General features: G+C 51.7%; 5 protein-coding genes across 5 annotated transcripts; 3 read left to right on the top strand and 2 right to left on the bottom strand.

Moving 5' to 3' along the window:
• Positions 1–10: 10 nt before the first annotated feature.
• On the top strand, positions 11–2,740 carry BKA58DRAFT_406604 (uncharacterized protein; the record flags this gene model as incomplete). The annotated part of the gene is made up of 4 exons (XM_046171970.1): positions 11–110; positions 304–1,377; positions 1,439–1,784; positions 1,858–2,740. 4 exons carry the CDS (start codon positions 11–13, stop codon positions 2,738–2,740), a joined length of 2,403 nt encoding a protein of 800 aa, XP_046020047.1.
• A 2,671-nt stretch (positions 2,741–5,411) lies between these two features.
• BKA58DRAFT_395145 (uncharacterized protein) lies at positions 5,412–6,223 on the top strand. The gene is made up of 2 exons (XM_046171259.1): positions 5,412–5,950; positions 6,009–6,223. Exons 1-2 carry the CDS (start codon positions 5,568–5,570, stop codon positions 6,112–6,114), a joined length of 489 nt encoding a protein of 162 aa, XP_046020048.1. The 5' UTR covers positions 5,412–5,567; the 3' UTR covers positions 6,115–6,223.
• Positions 6,224–7,742: 1,519 nt separating this feature from the next.
• BKA58DRAFT_445041 (heterokaryon incompatibility protein-domain-containing protein) lies at positions 7,743–9,649 on the bottom strand (the record flags this gene model as incomplete). The annotated part of the gene is made up of 2 exons (XM_046174117.1): positions 7,743–9,451; positions 9,502–9,649. The coding sequence occupies 2 exons, from the start codon at positions 9,647–9,649 to the stop codon at positions 7,743–7,745; spliced, it is 1,857 nt and encodes a 618-aa protein (XP_046020049.1).
• A 577-nt stretch (positions 9,650–10,226) lies between these two features.
• BKA58DRAFT_71072 (uncharacterized protein) lies at positions 10,227–12,777 on the bottom strand. Its single transcript, XM_046175766.1, has one exon. It carries the CDS (start codon positions 12,616–12,618, stop codon positions 10,615–10,617), a length of 2,004 nt encoding a protein of 667 aa, XP_046020050.1. The 5' UTR covers positions 12,619–12,777; the 3' UTR covers positions 10,227–10,614.
• A 1,021-nt stretch (positions 12,778–13,798) lies between these two features.
• BKA58DRAFT_445043 (uncharacterized protein) lies at positions 13,799–15,790 on the top strand (the record flags this gene model as incomplete). Its single annotated transcript, XM_046174118.1, has 3 exons — positions 13,799–13,805; positions 13,865–15,456; positions 15,512–15,790. 3 exons carry the CDS (start codon positions 13,799–13,801, stop codon positions 15,788–15,790), a joined length of 1,878 nt encoding a protein of 625 aa, XP_046020051.1.
• Positions 15,791–16,833: the final 1,043 nt, after the last annotated feature.

Here is a 16,833-nt window from a genome sequence, read left to right on the forward strand (position 1 = left end):
TTTGGATCGTATGGCTAGCATGAGGACGAATTCTGCGCCGCCGATTACGGTGGAAGACACGGCGACGGGTGTAGGGCCGCTGCCGAGTCCTGAATTTGAGGACATGAATAGTGAGTGTTTCCAGGAAGAGAGAAGCGAAGGAGAAGAGACGTTGTAAAGAGGAGTGTAATGGCGTGGAGCTTGGATACTACTAGAGGTACCTATTGGTCCTGGAAGTTACCAGGTTCGCGTTGCGCTGGCAGATGTCGCAACTAGCAGTCGCGCTTGCTAGCTGTCAGGATCCCTAGCTGACGTTCAGAACAGCCCCTCGAGCCTTTACCACGTCCACGCACTACTCCCACGAACACGATCACTTCTACACACGCCCCTCAGAACACCCGAAAGGCACGTTTGGCCACCGTCGCAAGCACAGTCCGAACCTCGAATGGCGGCAACCATGGACAAAGGATAGCTGGTCACAGGGCCGCGTGCTGCTCATCGATTATGTCGCAAAGGAACACTCAGCGGAGGGAAGGCGGAAGATCGTGGCCCAGGAGTTCTCCGACATCGACAGTCTGCGCCGTTTCTACCGCAAAGAAGACCTCTCGGCGCAAGCAGCATTGCGCGTGATCCACGTCCAAAACGCCAGCTGGGCAACACGCTACCTCCTCCGCAAGTTCAACATCGACGCCACGGACGATCTAGTAGGCACAAACTTCGGTCGCTGGGCCAGCTACGAGAAGCCTCAACAACGCGGCGGCAAACCCGTCCTCAATGGCCGTACATTCCGCGCCCAACGTGATCCCTGGCGTGGCATCTCTCGCGCAGCCTTCGGAGCCGATTACCTCAAATCCTACGATAGAAGTACACACATTCCACGCCCGAATAACAACAAGTCTATTATGGAGCTTAATCATTACGACGAGACGGACCAGCCACGATACGGACACGACGTATATGTGCAGCGGTTGAGCTGTTACGTTCAGCTCAGCGATGGAACTCCAGGGCAAGCCGTTGACCCCGATATACCAAACCCGTATGACGAGGAAGCGTGGGAGGAGTACATGCGGTTGAAGAAGAGTTACGGCAACGTAGATGCGAATGAACACCAGGAACGTTACATTCCCAAACTGCGCTCACTCGACAACGGAAATACCATCATTCTTTTTGAGAACTCGGTCACATGCTCCGTCAAAGATACCCTTATCGGCGCGCGACAAGAACTCGAGTCTCGCTGGAGACGACTATCCTTCTATCTACCCATGGAGGAGAACGATGAAACGCTGACGGCGGAGTGTATGGATTTCATCTTGCAGGATGTGTTCAAAGCGTTGAGCTATAATTGGCAGAAATTTCTGGCTGTTTGCGAAACCCACGTTGGGATTTTGGAAGACAAGAGTGAGTACTACCTTCCTCTTCTCACAAGGAGTACCCCGACTAACCGCCATCCCACCCACAGTCTACGAGAACCCCGCCGACGAATCTCGCGCCCCCGAACTTTGGAAAAACAGCGCGCAATGGCTCAAGGTGGAACGTCTTATCTACATCCACGTCGACGTAATCAAGGAAATGGTCACCCATCTACACGATCTGGCAGGCGCCGACCCAAAAGAATCCTCAGACCAGCCTTGGCTAGGTTCCGTACCAGACGAACTCGATAAGCTGACAGGGCAGTGGGAAAGAGATGTCATCCTACCCACAACCGCTCTATCAGACCTCATGTACAAGAGTGTAGGTATTAGGGATGCGCGACACTCCTTGCAATTAGGCCTGAGTATGTGGCGTTTGAGTTGGATCACATTCATGTACGTTCACCCTCCCCTTCAACCCCAACCCCAACCCCCTTCAACGCTTGCAAGAAACTAATACACCACCTAGTTTCCTCCCCCTGACCTTCACAGTCGGTTTCTTCGGCATGAACGTCTCCACCTTTTCCGAAAACCCGCCGTTGAAATGGTGGTTCATAGTCTCCATCCCCGTCCTCGTCATCGTCCTCGTACTCTGGTACGGCGTAAAACACAATCTCGCAAGTCAGCGCCAGAACCCCATGCGACGAGGTGTCTACGAGGCACTGTACCATGAACTTGCTACTGCGCAGCCCAGCCTGTGGAGTCGCAGTGGACCGAGAGATGATGTTGTGCCTGTGGGGTGGTGGGCGGGCTTCAAATGGCGGCTTATTACGCGTTGGTTTGGCGAGGAAAAGGTTAGGCCGGGGAGGGGTGTCGACGGCAGTGGGAATGGGACTGGTGGAGAGGACTTTGGTGTCGTGGGACGATGCAGAAGGGCGTTGGCGAGACGCTGGTTGGGTGAATTGGCTGTCATGCCTATCCCGCCACATCCATCTCCTGGCTCCCAGAACGAGAAACCTGTCCACTCGTCTTCTTCCCAGCGCTCCAGCAGTAGAAGCTCTGTGAGAAGCGAAGTCGCATCGTTTATGCTTACTACCACCGCCAACACTACGACTCAAGAGATATCGGATAAGAAATTTGGCGCCGTAGCGCAGCTAGCGAGGGTAGCTACGCCTGTCGCGCTTGCGGATGCGGATCCGACGGCTGCGAGCAGAATGCAGAGAGCTAATAGGAGGGAAGAGGGTAGTTTGAGCCCGGATGGGAGGAGGAGGGGGAGTCAGACGAGTAGTGATGGGGGTGTTATGGTTGAGGAGAAGGGGGGGAGTGGGGATGAGAGGGAGGGGCGGAGGAGTGAGGGGAGGGATGGAGATAGGCGGAGGGCGAGGGGATTGGACGTTCCGGGTAGGAATTAGGGTGGGGAGGGAGGCAGAGTAGATGCTAAGAGTGTGTTGGGAGTTGACGGAGTTGGGGATGAGATGGGGAAGTTACTCATCGGTTTTGCAGAATACATGCTCCCACTGCAGAGGTAGAGGTACGAAGTCAGTATATGTCTCACATGCACTTCGTACAGCCAGAACTTACCATGTCTTGGCCTTTTGTTGTCCCATAGACATCGATGCCAGATAACATACATTTTGGTCCTAGCTTCTACGCGCGCCCGGCATATAAATACCCCTCTCGCAACCCTCACTTCCTTTCTTCCATCACTCAGTTCCCTCTTTACAGAACCAAAACTAAGACCAATCCATTCCATGGGTGTCCTCCTCTTTCTCCAAAAAATCAGTCCGGCACAAAGCCATGTCCTGCGTCTTCCTTCTCTCTTCCGGAATCACAACCTGAAGAACTCATGGCTGCTTCTCCTCGCCTTCTCTGGATCGATTTTAAACTTGCCATGGAAGAAACTCATGTCTCGCTTTTTCCTCCAAAATCGTACAATGCCCAACTTGTGACTGTGACTTCCGCCTTCTCTGGACATACTCAAAAAGCACAATGACCACCTCTATGTGCCGCTTCTTCCTCTGGAAAAAAAGAGGGTAGGATACGATGACTATTCGTTCCGCCTTCTCTGGATCAATTCAAAACCCTATTCCGGAAGGCCATGTGCTGCGTACTTCTCCAAACCCCCCAACCCCCCGAAGACGAAGACGAATGACTGTCTTCTCCGCCTCTTCTGGGCACATCCAAAATTCCCCTCCACAAGGACATGTGCTGCTTCTTCCTCCAAGGATGTCCTCGTCAAAGTCCGATGGTTGTCTCTTCCGCCTTCTGGATATAAAACCCAAAGGACTTGGTTCATGAGCCAGCTTTGAGCCTCTGCTCCTACCTCGAAACCAAAACGTTGGACTGCTTTTACCAAGATGAACAACGTGGTATCCTATGATCTGCGTCCTTGCCTCTTCCTCCAAAAACTGAACAACGTCGAGGGATGGCTGTGTCTTCGGCTTTGTGGCTCTAAAAACATCAAGAAACGAGTGATGGCCCAGCTGAAGCTGGGCTTTTTATACCAAAATGGCAAAGAGAATTTGGCCGTGGGTGTTTCTCGTCTCCGAACGGTACCTCTACTTCCATGTCCGAGTCCTCCTCAGGTCCGCTGTACTCGTCCTAGCGCAGCCACCTGTTCCACATATATGAACCTCCGTTACTGCGCACTGCTTCCCCTCAGACACGTTCGTTCCTCTTTGCAAGACCAAAAATCTCATGCATGTCCATTCATGGGTGTGCTGTCTACTCCTTTTCTCCAAAAACTGCGACACATTCCGGGCATGTTCTGCTGGCTCTTTTCTCCAAAACTACACCGATTGCAACCATGCGTGGTTTGCTCGCCTCTTCCTCAAAATACCACATCCCATCGTCCTATGGCTGTTTTCTCCGTCGTTCTGGATCGAAACGATACGCTCAACGTATTATGAGCCGAATACAATGGAGTTTGCTCTTTCAAAGACGACGGCGATAAGGTTATGTATCTTTCTAGCTCCCTTCTCGCAATCACGGTAGTGAAGAGAGGCGCTGTATCAAAATCATCTCCAGGTGTAGCCATGATCCTGGCTGCATGTGAAGCTTTCTTCTACTTGCGAAAAAGTGATTGTACTTCGCCTCATGGTTCTGTTGGTCTCCTCTGGTGGTAGGAGGAGGTATATAAACCTTACGGCTGCTGGACTCTTTCCTTCTTCCAACACGCTTCTACACTTCTTTGTGGAACCTAAAATCCGGCAGCGAGTTCCCATGTGTGTGCCGCTTCCTCGTCTTCTCAAAATACACACTCAGACGCCTACATGTGTTTGTCTATTTCTCGTCTCTTCAAAATTGAACATGGTCTGCGTCATGCGTGTGTCGCTTCCTCTTCCTGAGAAGAAAAAGAAAAAGCAGGAGATGTTTGTTATGTCTTGCGTTCTTGAATCCTCCTCTAGAAATAGGAGACTAGTGGCCATATAGACTGGCGTTTTCCAGAGCGTCCAAAAAGTCCACCATGATAAACCCCCCTCCTGAACACCGTCGTCGCAAATGAACAACGCGAATTTCAATCAGCCTTAGCCGCAGAAGTAATACGATCAGGTGAGGTCTGCCCAGAAATGATGTTACCTTAGACCCGTGGCGACTGTAACAGCAACTCGCAACTAAACAGACTTTCGGTCGAGAAATGACGTTCCTCGCACCACCATCATGGGGAAATACGAGAGCGCTCTTAGCGTCTCCACTGTGGCCATGCTGGCAACTGGTAGGCTAACTGCATAGCGGTGGCACTCACCTAAACAGTTCAGCAACCGGAATATTGCCTGCAATCAATATCTTATCTTCCGTCCATCTTGCCCTAGAAGACGGTGAAGGAGCTCACTGTTCGCATCGTGGAGAAAGGGCATAAGACGTTGACGCCAAATATAGGCCACAGGTGGACCGTGATGCGCGCGTTGTGGTTAGTGGACGGGGACAGCCTTGTCTTTACGTTAGTGCATCATGCTGTAACGGGCATCCTCGGCTGGCGATCTCGGCGGAAAGTGACGTCTAAATGCCCGAACGAGTAGACTTTGTCCGTCCGTACGGCTATTAGCCGTATTGGCGATTGATTAGTCGGCACGACTTTGCCTTTGTTCATGGGTCGTGGGCTCGTGTTCGGAGGATGCGTGATTGTATATTAGGTCTGAGTCTGGTCGTCCGTTTTGCTGTACTCACATCCTCGCACACTCACGCCTCAGACCTTCATACCTAACACCAACCCACTAAACACACACACAAACCGCAAACATGGTATCCTTCACCGCCCTCGCCCTCCTCGCAACAACTGCCATGGCCGGCCCTGTCGCCCGCCAAATCGCCATCCCAGAAGGCTGGACCTGGCAAGTCGAGAACTGGGAAGCTGGTTGCTCCCGCCAGGGCTGCTACTACAACTTCAACATCACTGTGCCCAGCGTGCCGGAAGGTCCCGCGGGCGTCAAGGCGTATTGTCACGGCTACGAGCAGGGTTATGACCAAAGCTTTATGATTCCTTCCGCATACGAGAACTGCCAGCTGCTCGAGGGTGTCAACAACGGTGTTGCGGCTAGGCTTTCTGAGAGGGAGCATGATGGCAATGGCTTTGGGCCTAAGGAGATTGAGGTTAGCTTTGAGTATGGCGCTTATGGTGACCGGTAAGTTTTGTTCTCTATTTTGGAGTTGTGAGAACTTTTAGACTGACGAGAATGATAGCCCTGCGTACAACTTCTCCGGCACCCACGAGGCCAGGTACAACCAGTTTGTCACTTACCCTCTCAACTTCACCATTACTCCTACCAAGGTCTTCGGTATCGCATAGATGGGAATCATGTAGAGGTTATGAAGACGCTACTCTCGCGGAGTCGTACTATAATGAACAGAAACAGCATAGAATAATGTTAATGACTGCAAGATGCAACAACTTGGAACACTTCGCTCTTCACCCCGCATGCCTAATGAATTGGTCATTTTCTTTAGTTTGAACATGGCACGAACTGATGGCAAGACACGCGCTCTCTTCAATTTCCTGGCAGAGAACAGTGAATAAGCTTCACGAGCGCCGGCCTCTTTGACTTCTACATCACCTTCCTACACGATTTTCTCCAAAACGAAATCCCAACCGTTCGACGGCCTTCGCGCTTACACCAAGAAAACACCGACTCTAAGTCGATGTGCCTTCTCTCCAAAATACACCACGGCATTGTCATGTCCCACTGTCTGCGCGAATCTAAAGGATGGAACTACTTGTTCATGGCTGCCTGCTCAGAACCACTCGCATCATCAATCATGTCGTGAAGACCAGTTGGAACACTAGATCTACTTCCTGGAGATGTATTCAAACAACGCCCATGGCTTTCATGAGCGGAGAAGGCGCCGCTAGGCAAAGACGTATAAAAGCTACCCCTACGGATGCTTCTTTCCTCTTCCCCATCGCCAACCTTTCAGTCGTACACACCGAAAAGCTTGCATTGAGAAACACCATGTTCTCTCCTCTCGTTTCCAAAATTTACGGCATCAGCGACATGTTTAGCAACAAGACGCATGTCCGCTTTCTCTCCTGGCACAAATGAGTGTCAAAAACATGGTGTTGAAACCATCAACGATTTATGACCAAAAGTTAAGCATAATGAAAAGATGAGCTCCGGCGGCGAGTCTACTGTCGACATGTGACGCGACTGGTGGCACTGGGGGTATTTATACCTCCCTCCTCCTGTCGAGTTCTTCCTTTCTACCCAAAACTCTCGCTTCGTGCGACCAAAATCGATTTCCTGTCGCCTTATGTTCTTGCCTGTCTTCTTCCTCGCGATTAAAATGGAAAACGTTACATCATATGTCTTTACCTCTCTTCCTCCTCGCAACTCTTCCTGTTGATTGTTCCAAAACGTGCCAAGAAGCTCAAGAAGTTCCACGAGGTCGAAAGTGGGAGGAGAAGACATCACGAAGAACAAGGAAACATCCGATGATACGGCTGAGCAGTGATCGAACTACATGAGTCCGAAAGAGAGCTGCAGTGCTACTACGTCACTACCTCCTTCATATCTTGGTCAGGTCAGGTGAAAGCAGACTGCTGGGAGTGGGTCATGCACACATCTTTTGCGATATCAAGAGCGCAACCAAAATGAAGGTCATGTAATTGTGATCAGCTAAGCTGCAGTTGCGTAGAATAAATGTTTTTGCTCGTACTTTTACCACAAGCTTTTGGAAAGGTCTTTTAACCCGATACCATGTAGTCTCCGGGAGGTAGTGAGAAGTCTGCAACCACGTCAACCTAGGAAAAGACTAAACAGGTCTGCAGCCTACATTGACATGCAAATATGCAAAGTAGGGAATTCAACGTTAATGTAGGCTCTAGACCTTAGGTTTTTTGTTATATAAGGTGTAACAGATACTGAAAGACGCTACGTTGTGAGCACTCTTGTATCGCAGAATGTTTGCGGAAGTCGTATTTTAGATAATCGTAATCGTGTATTTCCCGTCATCAGTGACCGATTCGTACTCCAACCATGACTCGTTTTCAAAGTGAGGAAGCTGGTTCCAATCCCAAAAGTTCTTGAAGCCAACCCACGCCCGAAACTGGCCAACCCTCCGGAAGTGACCGCGAGCGCTTTGTGTAGGAGTGATTAGGATAGCACACATATGTCCAAGACTGTCAATGAAGAGCGGCATACAGTGCAGTTGAAATGACGGAGGGCGACGATCAAATTGGAACTGGTGGATATCCATGCTGATCCATTTGCTGTCGCAATAAATGTCCAAGTTCTTCTCGACCCCAAATTCTGGGTGTAACTCCATTGTTGTCATGAATCCGGATAGTTGCAGAGTTGCGCAGGTGACTGCACCTGTTCGGTCCGTTGTCGCAGTTTTGACATCCCAAGAGACAACGTCGGCTAAAAATTGACTTCTCAGCGGGTAATAGTCCTGCCACACTATTCTACCATCCATACATGCCCATGACCATGAAGGTGCACGGTAAGGAAAGGGGACTGCCTCTGTTGGGAATACGCACTCCAAATCACTCTTCCTAGGGACGTACCAGGCCAGTCCTTGAACAATATCATGACCCCAGAGGCCTGCGCAGTACTCTATGTCGAGGAGCCGCTCCATATGCTTTGCGACGCCCGACAGTGCAATCAGCTTGTCGTTGGAGAAAGTTAGGTTGCACAGACTATACTCTGATACAAGCTTTATCCACAGGCTATTAAATGAATCTCTGTTAAGTATAGCGTTCTTGTCCGTAGAAATACGCAGAGGTTCAATGCCAGCAGTGCCATTCGAGCCAAAAATCTCAATAGCTCCAGGCCATCCTGTGGACTTCAGCGAAGATTGTGCGTACATGTGTGCTGGCAGCCCGATAGGCCATGTCTCGCAAGCTCTTAGGCCATGGCACTCCCAGAAAAGCTGAGTACTGCAGACGTGAAGTATCCTGGGAGCAAGAACATTCTCTTGAAACACCCAAGCGCGGTGTCTTAGAGGCATACGTTCGAAATTCTCGGACCAGTAATCCTCGCTGTAAACATGATAAGTGCCGTTCGGGTGGTCTGTCCACGCAGTTTGAACAACGTAGGGCTCAATAGTCGAAGCTCTCTCACGAAAGAAGCCAGCGTCGCTGTCAACAGCTCCACTGGCGGCAATATTGAGGAAGCTGTGCCGGTATACTTGACTCATAAGTCCTGCTTCTTTCTCCCAGTCTTCTTTGGAGTCCTGGAAGATACAGAAGGAGTCGATCCATAGCAACTCGATGCCGAGGGATTGCGCCGTGCTTATAGCATCTTGAAATGTCTTCGCCAGATCAGAGATAGCCACGCCATCTCTGAATCGTTGAAACGAAGTTGATGTTAATCTGAGTGTTTTGGATTTGCCCCAACAGTGACTGAGTGTTGCATACTGCGAAGAAGTGCCATCCAGCTCATGAGACAGCCGCAAGCGTACTTTAGTAGCTTCTGGTTCGCCGATTTTGACGAGACGCGTTGGGAGGTATGTAGTGCGCCCGACTATAGGATGGACTGCTTTGCTGAGTGTGCGCTCGCTCAATCGGGATGCCGGACAGTCGCTGTGATTCTCCAAGCATTCGGCTAACCATGTTCTCACACATGCCATACTCCCAGTCCAATCTGAATAGTCGTACGGCTTCTCCGAATAGTGGATTTTACTGTTTTCTTCCCTAAGTGTCAGCCCGTACTAATCGCTCATGAGGTGATGTGCGTACTACCTGTGGGCTCACAAAAGATGTTCCAAACACGTGTGTAAGGGGACAAGGAGACTGTAAACTCCAGTAACATGGTGCTTGTATCTCTATAAGGACTCAGTCTGAACTTCGTTGAAGCCTGAATGCTCTCGGAGCCTGGTCGTGACATGGTCGGGATTGCGTCCCAGAAAATGCGGCAGATGTCACAATTTTCGAGAACGGAGCGCTGTAAGCTTTCGGTCGAATCATGATGCTCCGTATGTCCTCTGGGAAATGGGCTTCGGAAGATGTCCATACAGACATCGCAAAGCATAGTTGCGGTTGGGCGTTGTTGTGGAGAGGAAGGAACTGAGGGCCGCTAGAGCGGGGTCGGCTACATCAAGAGAGAGCAACTCCCCACCCTACCTGAGTCTCCAATGTCAGCATGTCATCCCAGGCACCTTTTCTGAGGAAAAAGCTGAATACCATAGAGCCTACGTTAATGTTAGGTTGCCTACTTTGCATGTTTAACTTGATGTAGGCTACAGACCTGTTCTGTGTTTTCTTTGTCTGACGTGCAGGCAGCACCCAGGAACGACATAATCCGAACCATCCGCCTCCACGGCCTGAGCATTTCCCGCATCCGAGTAGACTTATGTCACTCACAAGTCAAACCTTATACCTAGCGTCTCACACCCACGCCTCAGGCTGACGCGACTACTCCACCTTGGCAACCGCCACCCGTCTCCAACATCGTACGATACAACGCTCTCAATGCAACGATCACTAATCTTCTCCTTTACTTACAACAATCTTTGCTCGGAACAATCGATACAGATATACGTAATGGTATTCATTGAGGGGTATATTTTACGCTATGCTACGCTACGACAACTACAGGAAAACCTGTAGTGGGGGATATATGTTACAGAAAATATGGTGTTTGGCTTGCTCGCTCAGTTCGTGGTAAAGTGTGGGAGGAAATGTGTATGTGTTGGGTAAAACAAAAAGGGGGTGATGGAGCCCGCGGAATACTTCCTGCCATCGAGAGAAAAGATCGTGGGACGCCGTCCGTGTTATTGCTCATTATGTCTTTACGCGTCTTGTGCGCGAAAGGTTCCTCCATTGCGACATTGTATCGTTGTGTGGCTGTCGTCATCTCCTGCCGTTCGGTCCCCATGGTGGTGGCTGCTTTGTGCTGTCTCTCGGAAACAAGCCATAGTTGTTGGCGTCTGGCGCCGCGTTGCCCCAATTACCGACGCTACTTGTTCTTTTACTTCGTGTAGGTTGTCGCGTGATGTTTCCGGCCACTTCTTTCCTGTTGATGTTGAAGACGCTTGTAAAGCCAAGAACTTCAGGTCGGTCGAGGTCAAAAGGATCCGATTGTCGGACCGTACGACCAGTTGGCATTGGAGTGAAGAAGTTGGTGGCAGGCCTGCTTGGTCCTGGTTCTCCGAAGAACATGTCAGAGTCGCGAGAGGCGAAGGTAGAGGTTGCGTCCACGGTGGACAGCGCGTTGAAACTTGGCAATGCCATGGACGAACGACGGGTATGGCTTGGTAGAACCGCCTGACTGGGAGCAGGCGGCGCATAAGGTGGATCTCGGAACGGGTTATCGGCCGTATAGAAGGACGACACGGGATGTGAGCTTAGGGCCGACACTGAGCTTATAGTACGTGTATGATGGTGAGTCGGTACTTGAGCCCAAGCTGGTCCAGCTCCAGGGGGATCCTGAATAGATGCAAAAGGATCTCTGGGTTCAGTGTCGGCAGCAGCAACAGGGACTTGCGGTGTAACAGGCGCGCTTCGAGGATCTGGGTTGAGTACCAACAGCGTACTTTTCGGGTCAGCAAAGGGATTTGGCGAACCTGTGTCTTCGACAATCCCTGGAAACCGGTAATTTGAGGAGATGCTGCTTGGCTTCTTTCGAAGCAGATTCCTCTCGCTCTTCTTGCTTGACCTGCTGTTGCTCGAGCCCGCACGCTTGACACCGAAGAATCCTTGCGGCTCGCTGGTCGAGCGACCTCTGCCGTTGGAGTCCCTCGAGTACACCGAACCAACGCTGGTTTGCGCAGCATGGCGTTGGTAGGGATTGCTGATCGGGCCGGATTGGCTTCCTTTGATCCTGGCAACGAATGCCCCCACTCCGCTGGGTATCGTCTTCAACCTGGCCAGGAAGCTTGGGCCTGTCTCTTGCTTCTCGTTCCATCGCACCGGTCGCGACTTCCGTTTCCGCAAGCAGACGAAGAGCAATACGCTGATCAAGGCTAACGCAGCCACACCGCCGAAGACACCCCCAATTATGCCTCCTATGTTCCCACCATTCGCAAAAGTCAAGGGACTGTTGTCGCTAGAGTTTCCCTGTTCCGGTGCAATTATGCCAGCTGATCCTCCGGTCGGTGTGGAATCTACTAGCGAAGTAGTGGGCTGTGGTTCTGCGATGGCAGGCGCTTCTGTCACAGACGGCTGTGCATTCGTGTCGGTTTCTATCGCGAGCGGAGGGCTTGCGTCCGATGTGGCACCTTCAGATATAGCCGGAGCTGTGAAGCGAGCCGGTGCGCGCGAAGATGCAACGAGTGACGTTGGAACAGCTATTTGTTCTGTGTCAGAACTTGTTGGTACGGGACTTGGAGGCGGAGGCGGGGCTGAAGACACCGCCACAGCAACTTGTGAAGCCGCAGCAGCTTGCGAAGACACAGACAGAGGAACCGCAGCGGCCGGAGAAAACACTTCCGGTGCCGCTTGAGTTTCTGGCTGCTTCTGAGCAGCTGCTGTTGCACGAGCTGAAGATGCGAGAGCCAGCGGTGTCACCCGCTCCGAAGATGTAGGGGCCGGGCTACTCGTACCTATCGCGGATGTTGCTGCTGCTTCCGTCGTAGATGTTGTAGGCACTGCGGGGGGCTGCTGTGCTGTCTGCTGGGTAGACGTAGTCGGGGCTGGTGCCGGTGCCGTCGAAGAGGGAGGAGGTGGCGGAGGTGCTTGGCTGGTGCTGGTCTGTATTTTCGGTGCCTCCTCAACGGTCGTGGACGTGGTGACTTGGGGAGGGGCGGCGGCTGCGGATGTTGCTGGAGTCTCTGAGGTTGTAAGGGCCGTTCGGGCCCGAGAGCGAGTACATCGTCTCCCGTTTACCGTCGTAATGGACTCTTGAGGGGTGGCCATGCGAGCAATAGCTCATGGAAAGAAACGCCAACAAGGGCTCAGAAAGAGAGACGAAGAGAAAGGATACAAGGCGCCGCGGACGCTTTGTGCATATTAAACTGGGAAATTGGAGTTTACCGCTACGTGATGCTGAATGAATGGTTAACGAAGAGAGATGTTAGTAGGCGTTCGAAGAACGGCCGGGTGGTAGTCAACCGTTGGCACAGTATGGTGCGCTTGTATCCGTCTGAAACGCGGGCGGCTTCACATCGCGCTTCGAACAATGCACATGAAGCGCGCTGAGCCTCGCACAGTTGAGCGGCACCGGCCTCGCCGTCTCAGCCGACTGCCGTGCCGCCCGACAAAGCACTCTGATAGCCATTCGGGCGGACGCGATGACATATTTGACGATGCGCGATGGGGTTGGAAGGAGTGGAGTGTTGGCGGCTTGTGCTGGTGTTGCGCACCTGGCGGGCAGGCGTCTTCAGCACGTGACTGAACAGCAAAAGCAACTCGAAGATGCAAAATACATCTATTCGACCTCTCGCACCTTCCAAATCGCTGAGAGGCATCTTCCTAGTCTGCCTTGTCATCTCTTGATTCATTTGACCCCAGTGGCACCACTTGACAGTCGTCTTCGGGGTAACGCATGAACAAGCTCTTGGGGTCTAGCCAGCTACGCCGCGCGTGGCTTGTGGAGGAACTGTCACAATACTCATATCTGATTTTCCTGAAGTTTGATATAATGCATCAATATCGCATGCTCGCGCAAAGCTCTAGCAGAGAGTTGCTGATGGGTGTGGAGACGTTGTTGCGTTGGGTGCGCACGTCCGGTTTGAAGATCCGCGGCCCTCGCTCGACTTCGACATCCCATCGCCGATTCCATCACGCCCCTAAGCATCACGGTCCTCGTACCACGACTCTGTGATAATGTTCAGCTTCAGCGGTAAGTTTTCTTCTCATTGGTTTGTTCTCGGTCAATCGCTGTCGTCTCTTCGTCTCGCGCAAAGGTCTTGTCCGCCCGCTCCAAGTGAACCTCGGGAGTCTACGCCAATAACATAATTCCGAAGCTTGGTTCGCGATAGCATCTGAAATGGCCTTCCAAATACGCATACATGTTTTCTTTCTTCTCGGATTAAGCTGCTTGTTGTGGTAGCTACTTGGCATGCTTCTGTCAGTCAAGTGGGTATATATTCCACACATGTTTCGTCTGAGACGTGCGGCGCACGTGCAATATTGTTGCTGATATAGGACAACTTGTTCATAGGCAACCTACTTGCGGGGCAGCATGATACACAGAAACAGAGGTCGCCACCTTCGAAACCGACACCCGTCAAGTTTCCTTCTCTTGAGCCGCCCGAGCCGTCAATAAACACGTTGCCAGCCACCTGGACCCAACCAGGAGCAAGGATATCAGAGCACTTTTTGCGACTCAAGAAGCCGTCTGATGTGAGTGAAGACACCTTGGCCTTGTTGAATGTCACGTTTCATCCCCAATGTGACTTGGAAACATTATTATCATCCTTGCCGAACAACACAGAGTCGTCCCTGCCCCCAACCTCCTGGTTAGAATCACCGGGAGGGAACGACGCCACATCCAGTCCTGACGCCCCGGCCACGCTTTTGAGCAATGGCAGAAGGTTGCCAGATCAGAGAGAGTTCTATGTCCGAGCGAGGGAACTGCTCTTCAAGAACGCTGATGCTTACTCAACACTCACGCGCAAGAGTGTTGGAGATCAACCACAGCTTCGACTAGCACATTTCCGAAAGTTCTGGGAGGGTCTTGACAACTTGGCTTATTACTGGGATATCTCGCTAGACGAATATCTTCCACCAGCGCAAGAAGCTGGCAATGTTAGCGGAGAGGCAGTGGTTTCAAGCACCCCGCAAGCGTCCACAGATGCCCAAAGTCAGGACGCCAAACGTGAAACTGATTCGAATCGAGTGTCCACAGCGAGGCCAGGGTCTCGTACGCCTGAAGAAGAGGAACCTCGCAAGAAGGCCAAGGTTGAAGATGCTGAAAGTGGACAGCGACCAGCCGAGGTCCAGGGCGCCAATGGCTCCAGCGCCGCACCAGTGAGTGCACGTGTGCCGTCAAATACTCCGAACCGCATACTCCCAGCTCGGGCTGCACCCCCCAAGGCCCCTTGGGCTGTGAATATGGAGTCTCAAAACAAGGTGATTAATCTCTCAAACGGGTCTTACCGAGGCTATCGAATCGGGAGTGGTGCCGAGATGCCTGATCAGTACCGCATTGATTGCGTGCGTGCTTTCATAGAGCCGATTGCATGGGCTTTTGGTGTGACACTCTCACCACACCGCCGTCCTCCCGTCCTCACAATCGAGCACATTAGATTTCCTGTTCGCATGAGCTCTGTCGGTTGGCAAGCACCTCAGGACAGGGCTAAAGCCAGACATGGCTATATGGAAGGTCCAGTATTGGGGGTTCAATGCAGGGCAGACGTTGGCTTTGGACTGACCGGAAACCTGAAGAAGCAATCTAATCTTGATGCTGTGCGCGAGTTAGGTGGATTGCTGTTGCTGGCGCAAGAAAGAGCCAGAGAGGGGAAACTGGAACGGAGAGGTGGCGAGGACAGATGGTGGACTACAAAGGAGCGGTGGGGTGGAGGGCCCGGGGGCGAGGTTGGCGAAACAACTGGGGCGATCGAGATACTGTCCAAAGATGCAGCCTCTAAACCTGAAGCGAAACCCACCGACAGGAATCGTGACGGATCCAAGGCTCGCCGCAGACCATCGCCAGCAGAGATTTGGAAAACGCTGCGACCCGGTAACCCACTGTGGGATCCAAAAGTGACCTATAAGGCCATCGGCAAAGACAAGAGTGCTGTGTGGGACGATGTAGGGATTCGTGCAACAGCTCTAGGAAGCTCATTCCGCTAATCCGACAATCTAGGTCTTCATGGTTTCGTCATTGAACCACCACATCAGCCTGTTAAAGCTACGCATACATCCGGCTTATCTTGAGTACATCACCGAAGGTAAACTGCCCAAAGAAGCGCCAACAGACTCAGACTGGTGTTCGCCAAAACTACAAAGAACGAGATGGTTCGACTTGTTCAATTTTGATGATCGTACCGAAGCGATGAGAGGCATCTGGGGTGTTATGGCCTACCTCATGCGCGCGGATAAGACTGATCACGCTGATCACGATGGCACTACTACGGAACAGTGACAGCAAGCTGTCACCAGTGTGGCTCTTGTTGAAGGGACTGAATGGCCAATCAGGGACGATACGGACTTATGAACCCCCAATCTTGACATTTATACTAGAATCCCCTCAGTTGGAACGACCGGAGATGCTCGAGGCGCCAGGGATAGCGTATAATCCTCCTACCTATTCATGACCTAAAATCATCCCCAAAACTATCCCTTTCGGTTTCTCACTCTTCAATTCATCTACATGAGTCACTGAGCTAGATCCACAAAGGCCAAACTGTTCCGTGTCACGGTGAGTCTAGAGATACAGCTTTGCTGCGCTTGATCCGCGAACGATCCTAATCTGGAGGAAGGACCGTTGCGATTGTGACACTACCAAGAATCCTCTCTTTATAGTAAGTCGTTTCTCCGATACGCTCAAAGCTGCAAAGCAAGATACACAAGATATTGCGCAACGATGCGGGCGTCTTTTCCTCAAACTCGCGTCGGGCTAACCAATCCCTGCACACCAAAGCATAGCCGCCCAAGACGGCAAAGCTAATGCAACGAGGCCACAACGTGACTGGCGCGTTGTGTTTCTTCCACAATTACACGCACACCTGTATCGCCGTTGGTCGAGGCTTAGCGTTTGAACGACCAATGGCGCAATCTCCTAGTGCGACAGTGTCACTAAGAATATCGACGTTCCTCCACCAACAATCTTGACTAAGCTCCACCTCGTTCGGTAGAACTGTGGCGTCTTTAGCCAGCCTGTACCCAAGGGGCGCCTAACGCAAGCGATGTAAGGCGCCTGTCAGGTTTCGATGCATTTTTCCGCTTCATGGCAGCTCGAATAGTGTTGGGCAGTACAAGGTCTACAACCATTGACTGATATGCAGCACCACCCTGGACCCACTCATCCCCAACAGCACTTCTATGACCCCCAAGAAAGGCTCACAAGCTTCAATTTGTTACACTGAACCGGTGTCTCTTCCCAAGTAGAGGTCGTATCAACAGAGAGCATGTGATGGAACTTCCTCCATCACACGCCTACGACCACTTCCGTTACAAGTGAGTTTA

Source organism: Alternaria rosae (genome assembly GCF_020736505.1).
Source record: "Alternaria rosae strain MPI-PUGE-AT-0040 chromosome Unknown BKA58scaffold_14, whole genome shotgun sequence".
NCBI classification, from domain to species: domain Eukaryota; kingdom Fungi; phylum Ascomycota; class Dothideomycetes; order Pleosporales; family Pleosporaceae; genus Alternaria; species Alternaria rosae.

Excerpts from the sequence above, each read along its gene's own strand:
- BKA58DRAFT_395145 (XM_046171259.1), top strand. The coding sequence starts at position 5,568 with ATGGTATCCTTCACCGCCCTCGCCCTCCTCGCAACAACTGCCATGGCC. Across the intron at positions 5,951-6,008 it reads TATGGCGCTTATGGTGACCG|CCCTGCGTACAACTTCTCCG; the intron begins GTAAGTTTTGTT and ends CGAGAATGATAG.
- BKA58DRAFT_71072 (XM_046175766.1), bottom strand. The coding sequence starts at position 12,618 with ATGGCCACCCCTCAAGAGTCCATTACGACGGTAAACGGGAGACGATGT.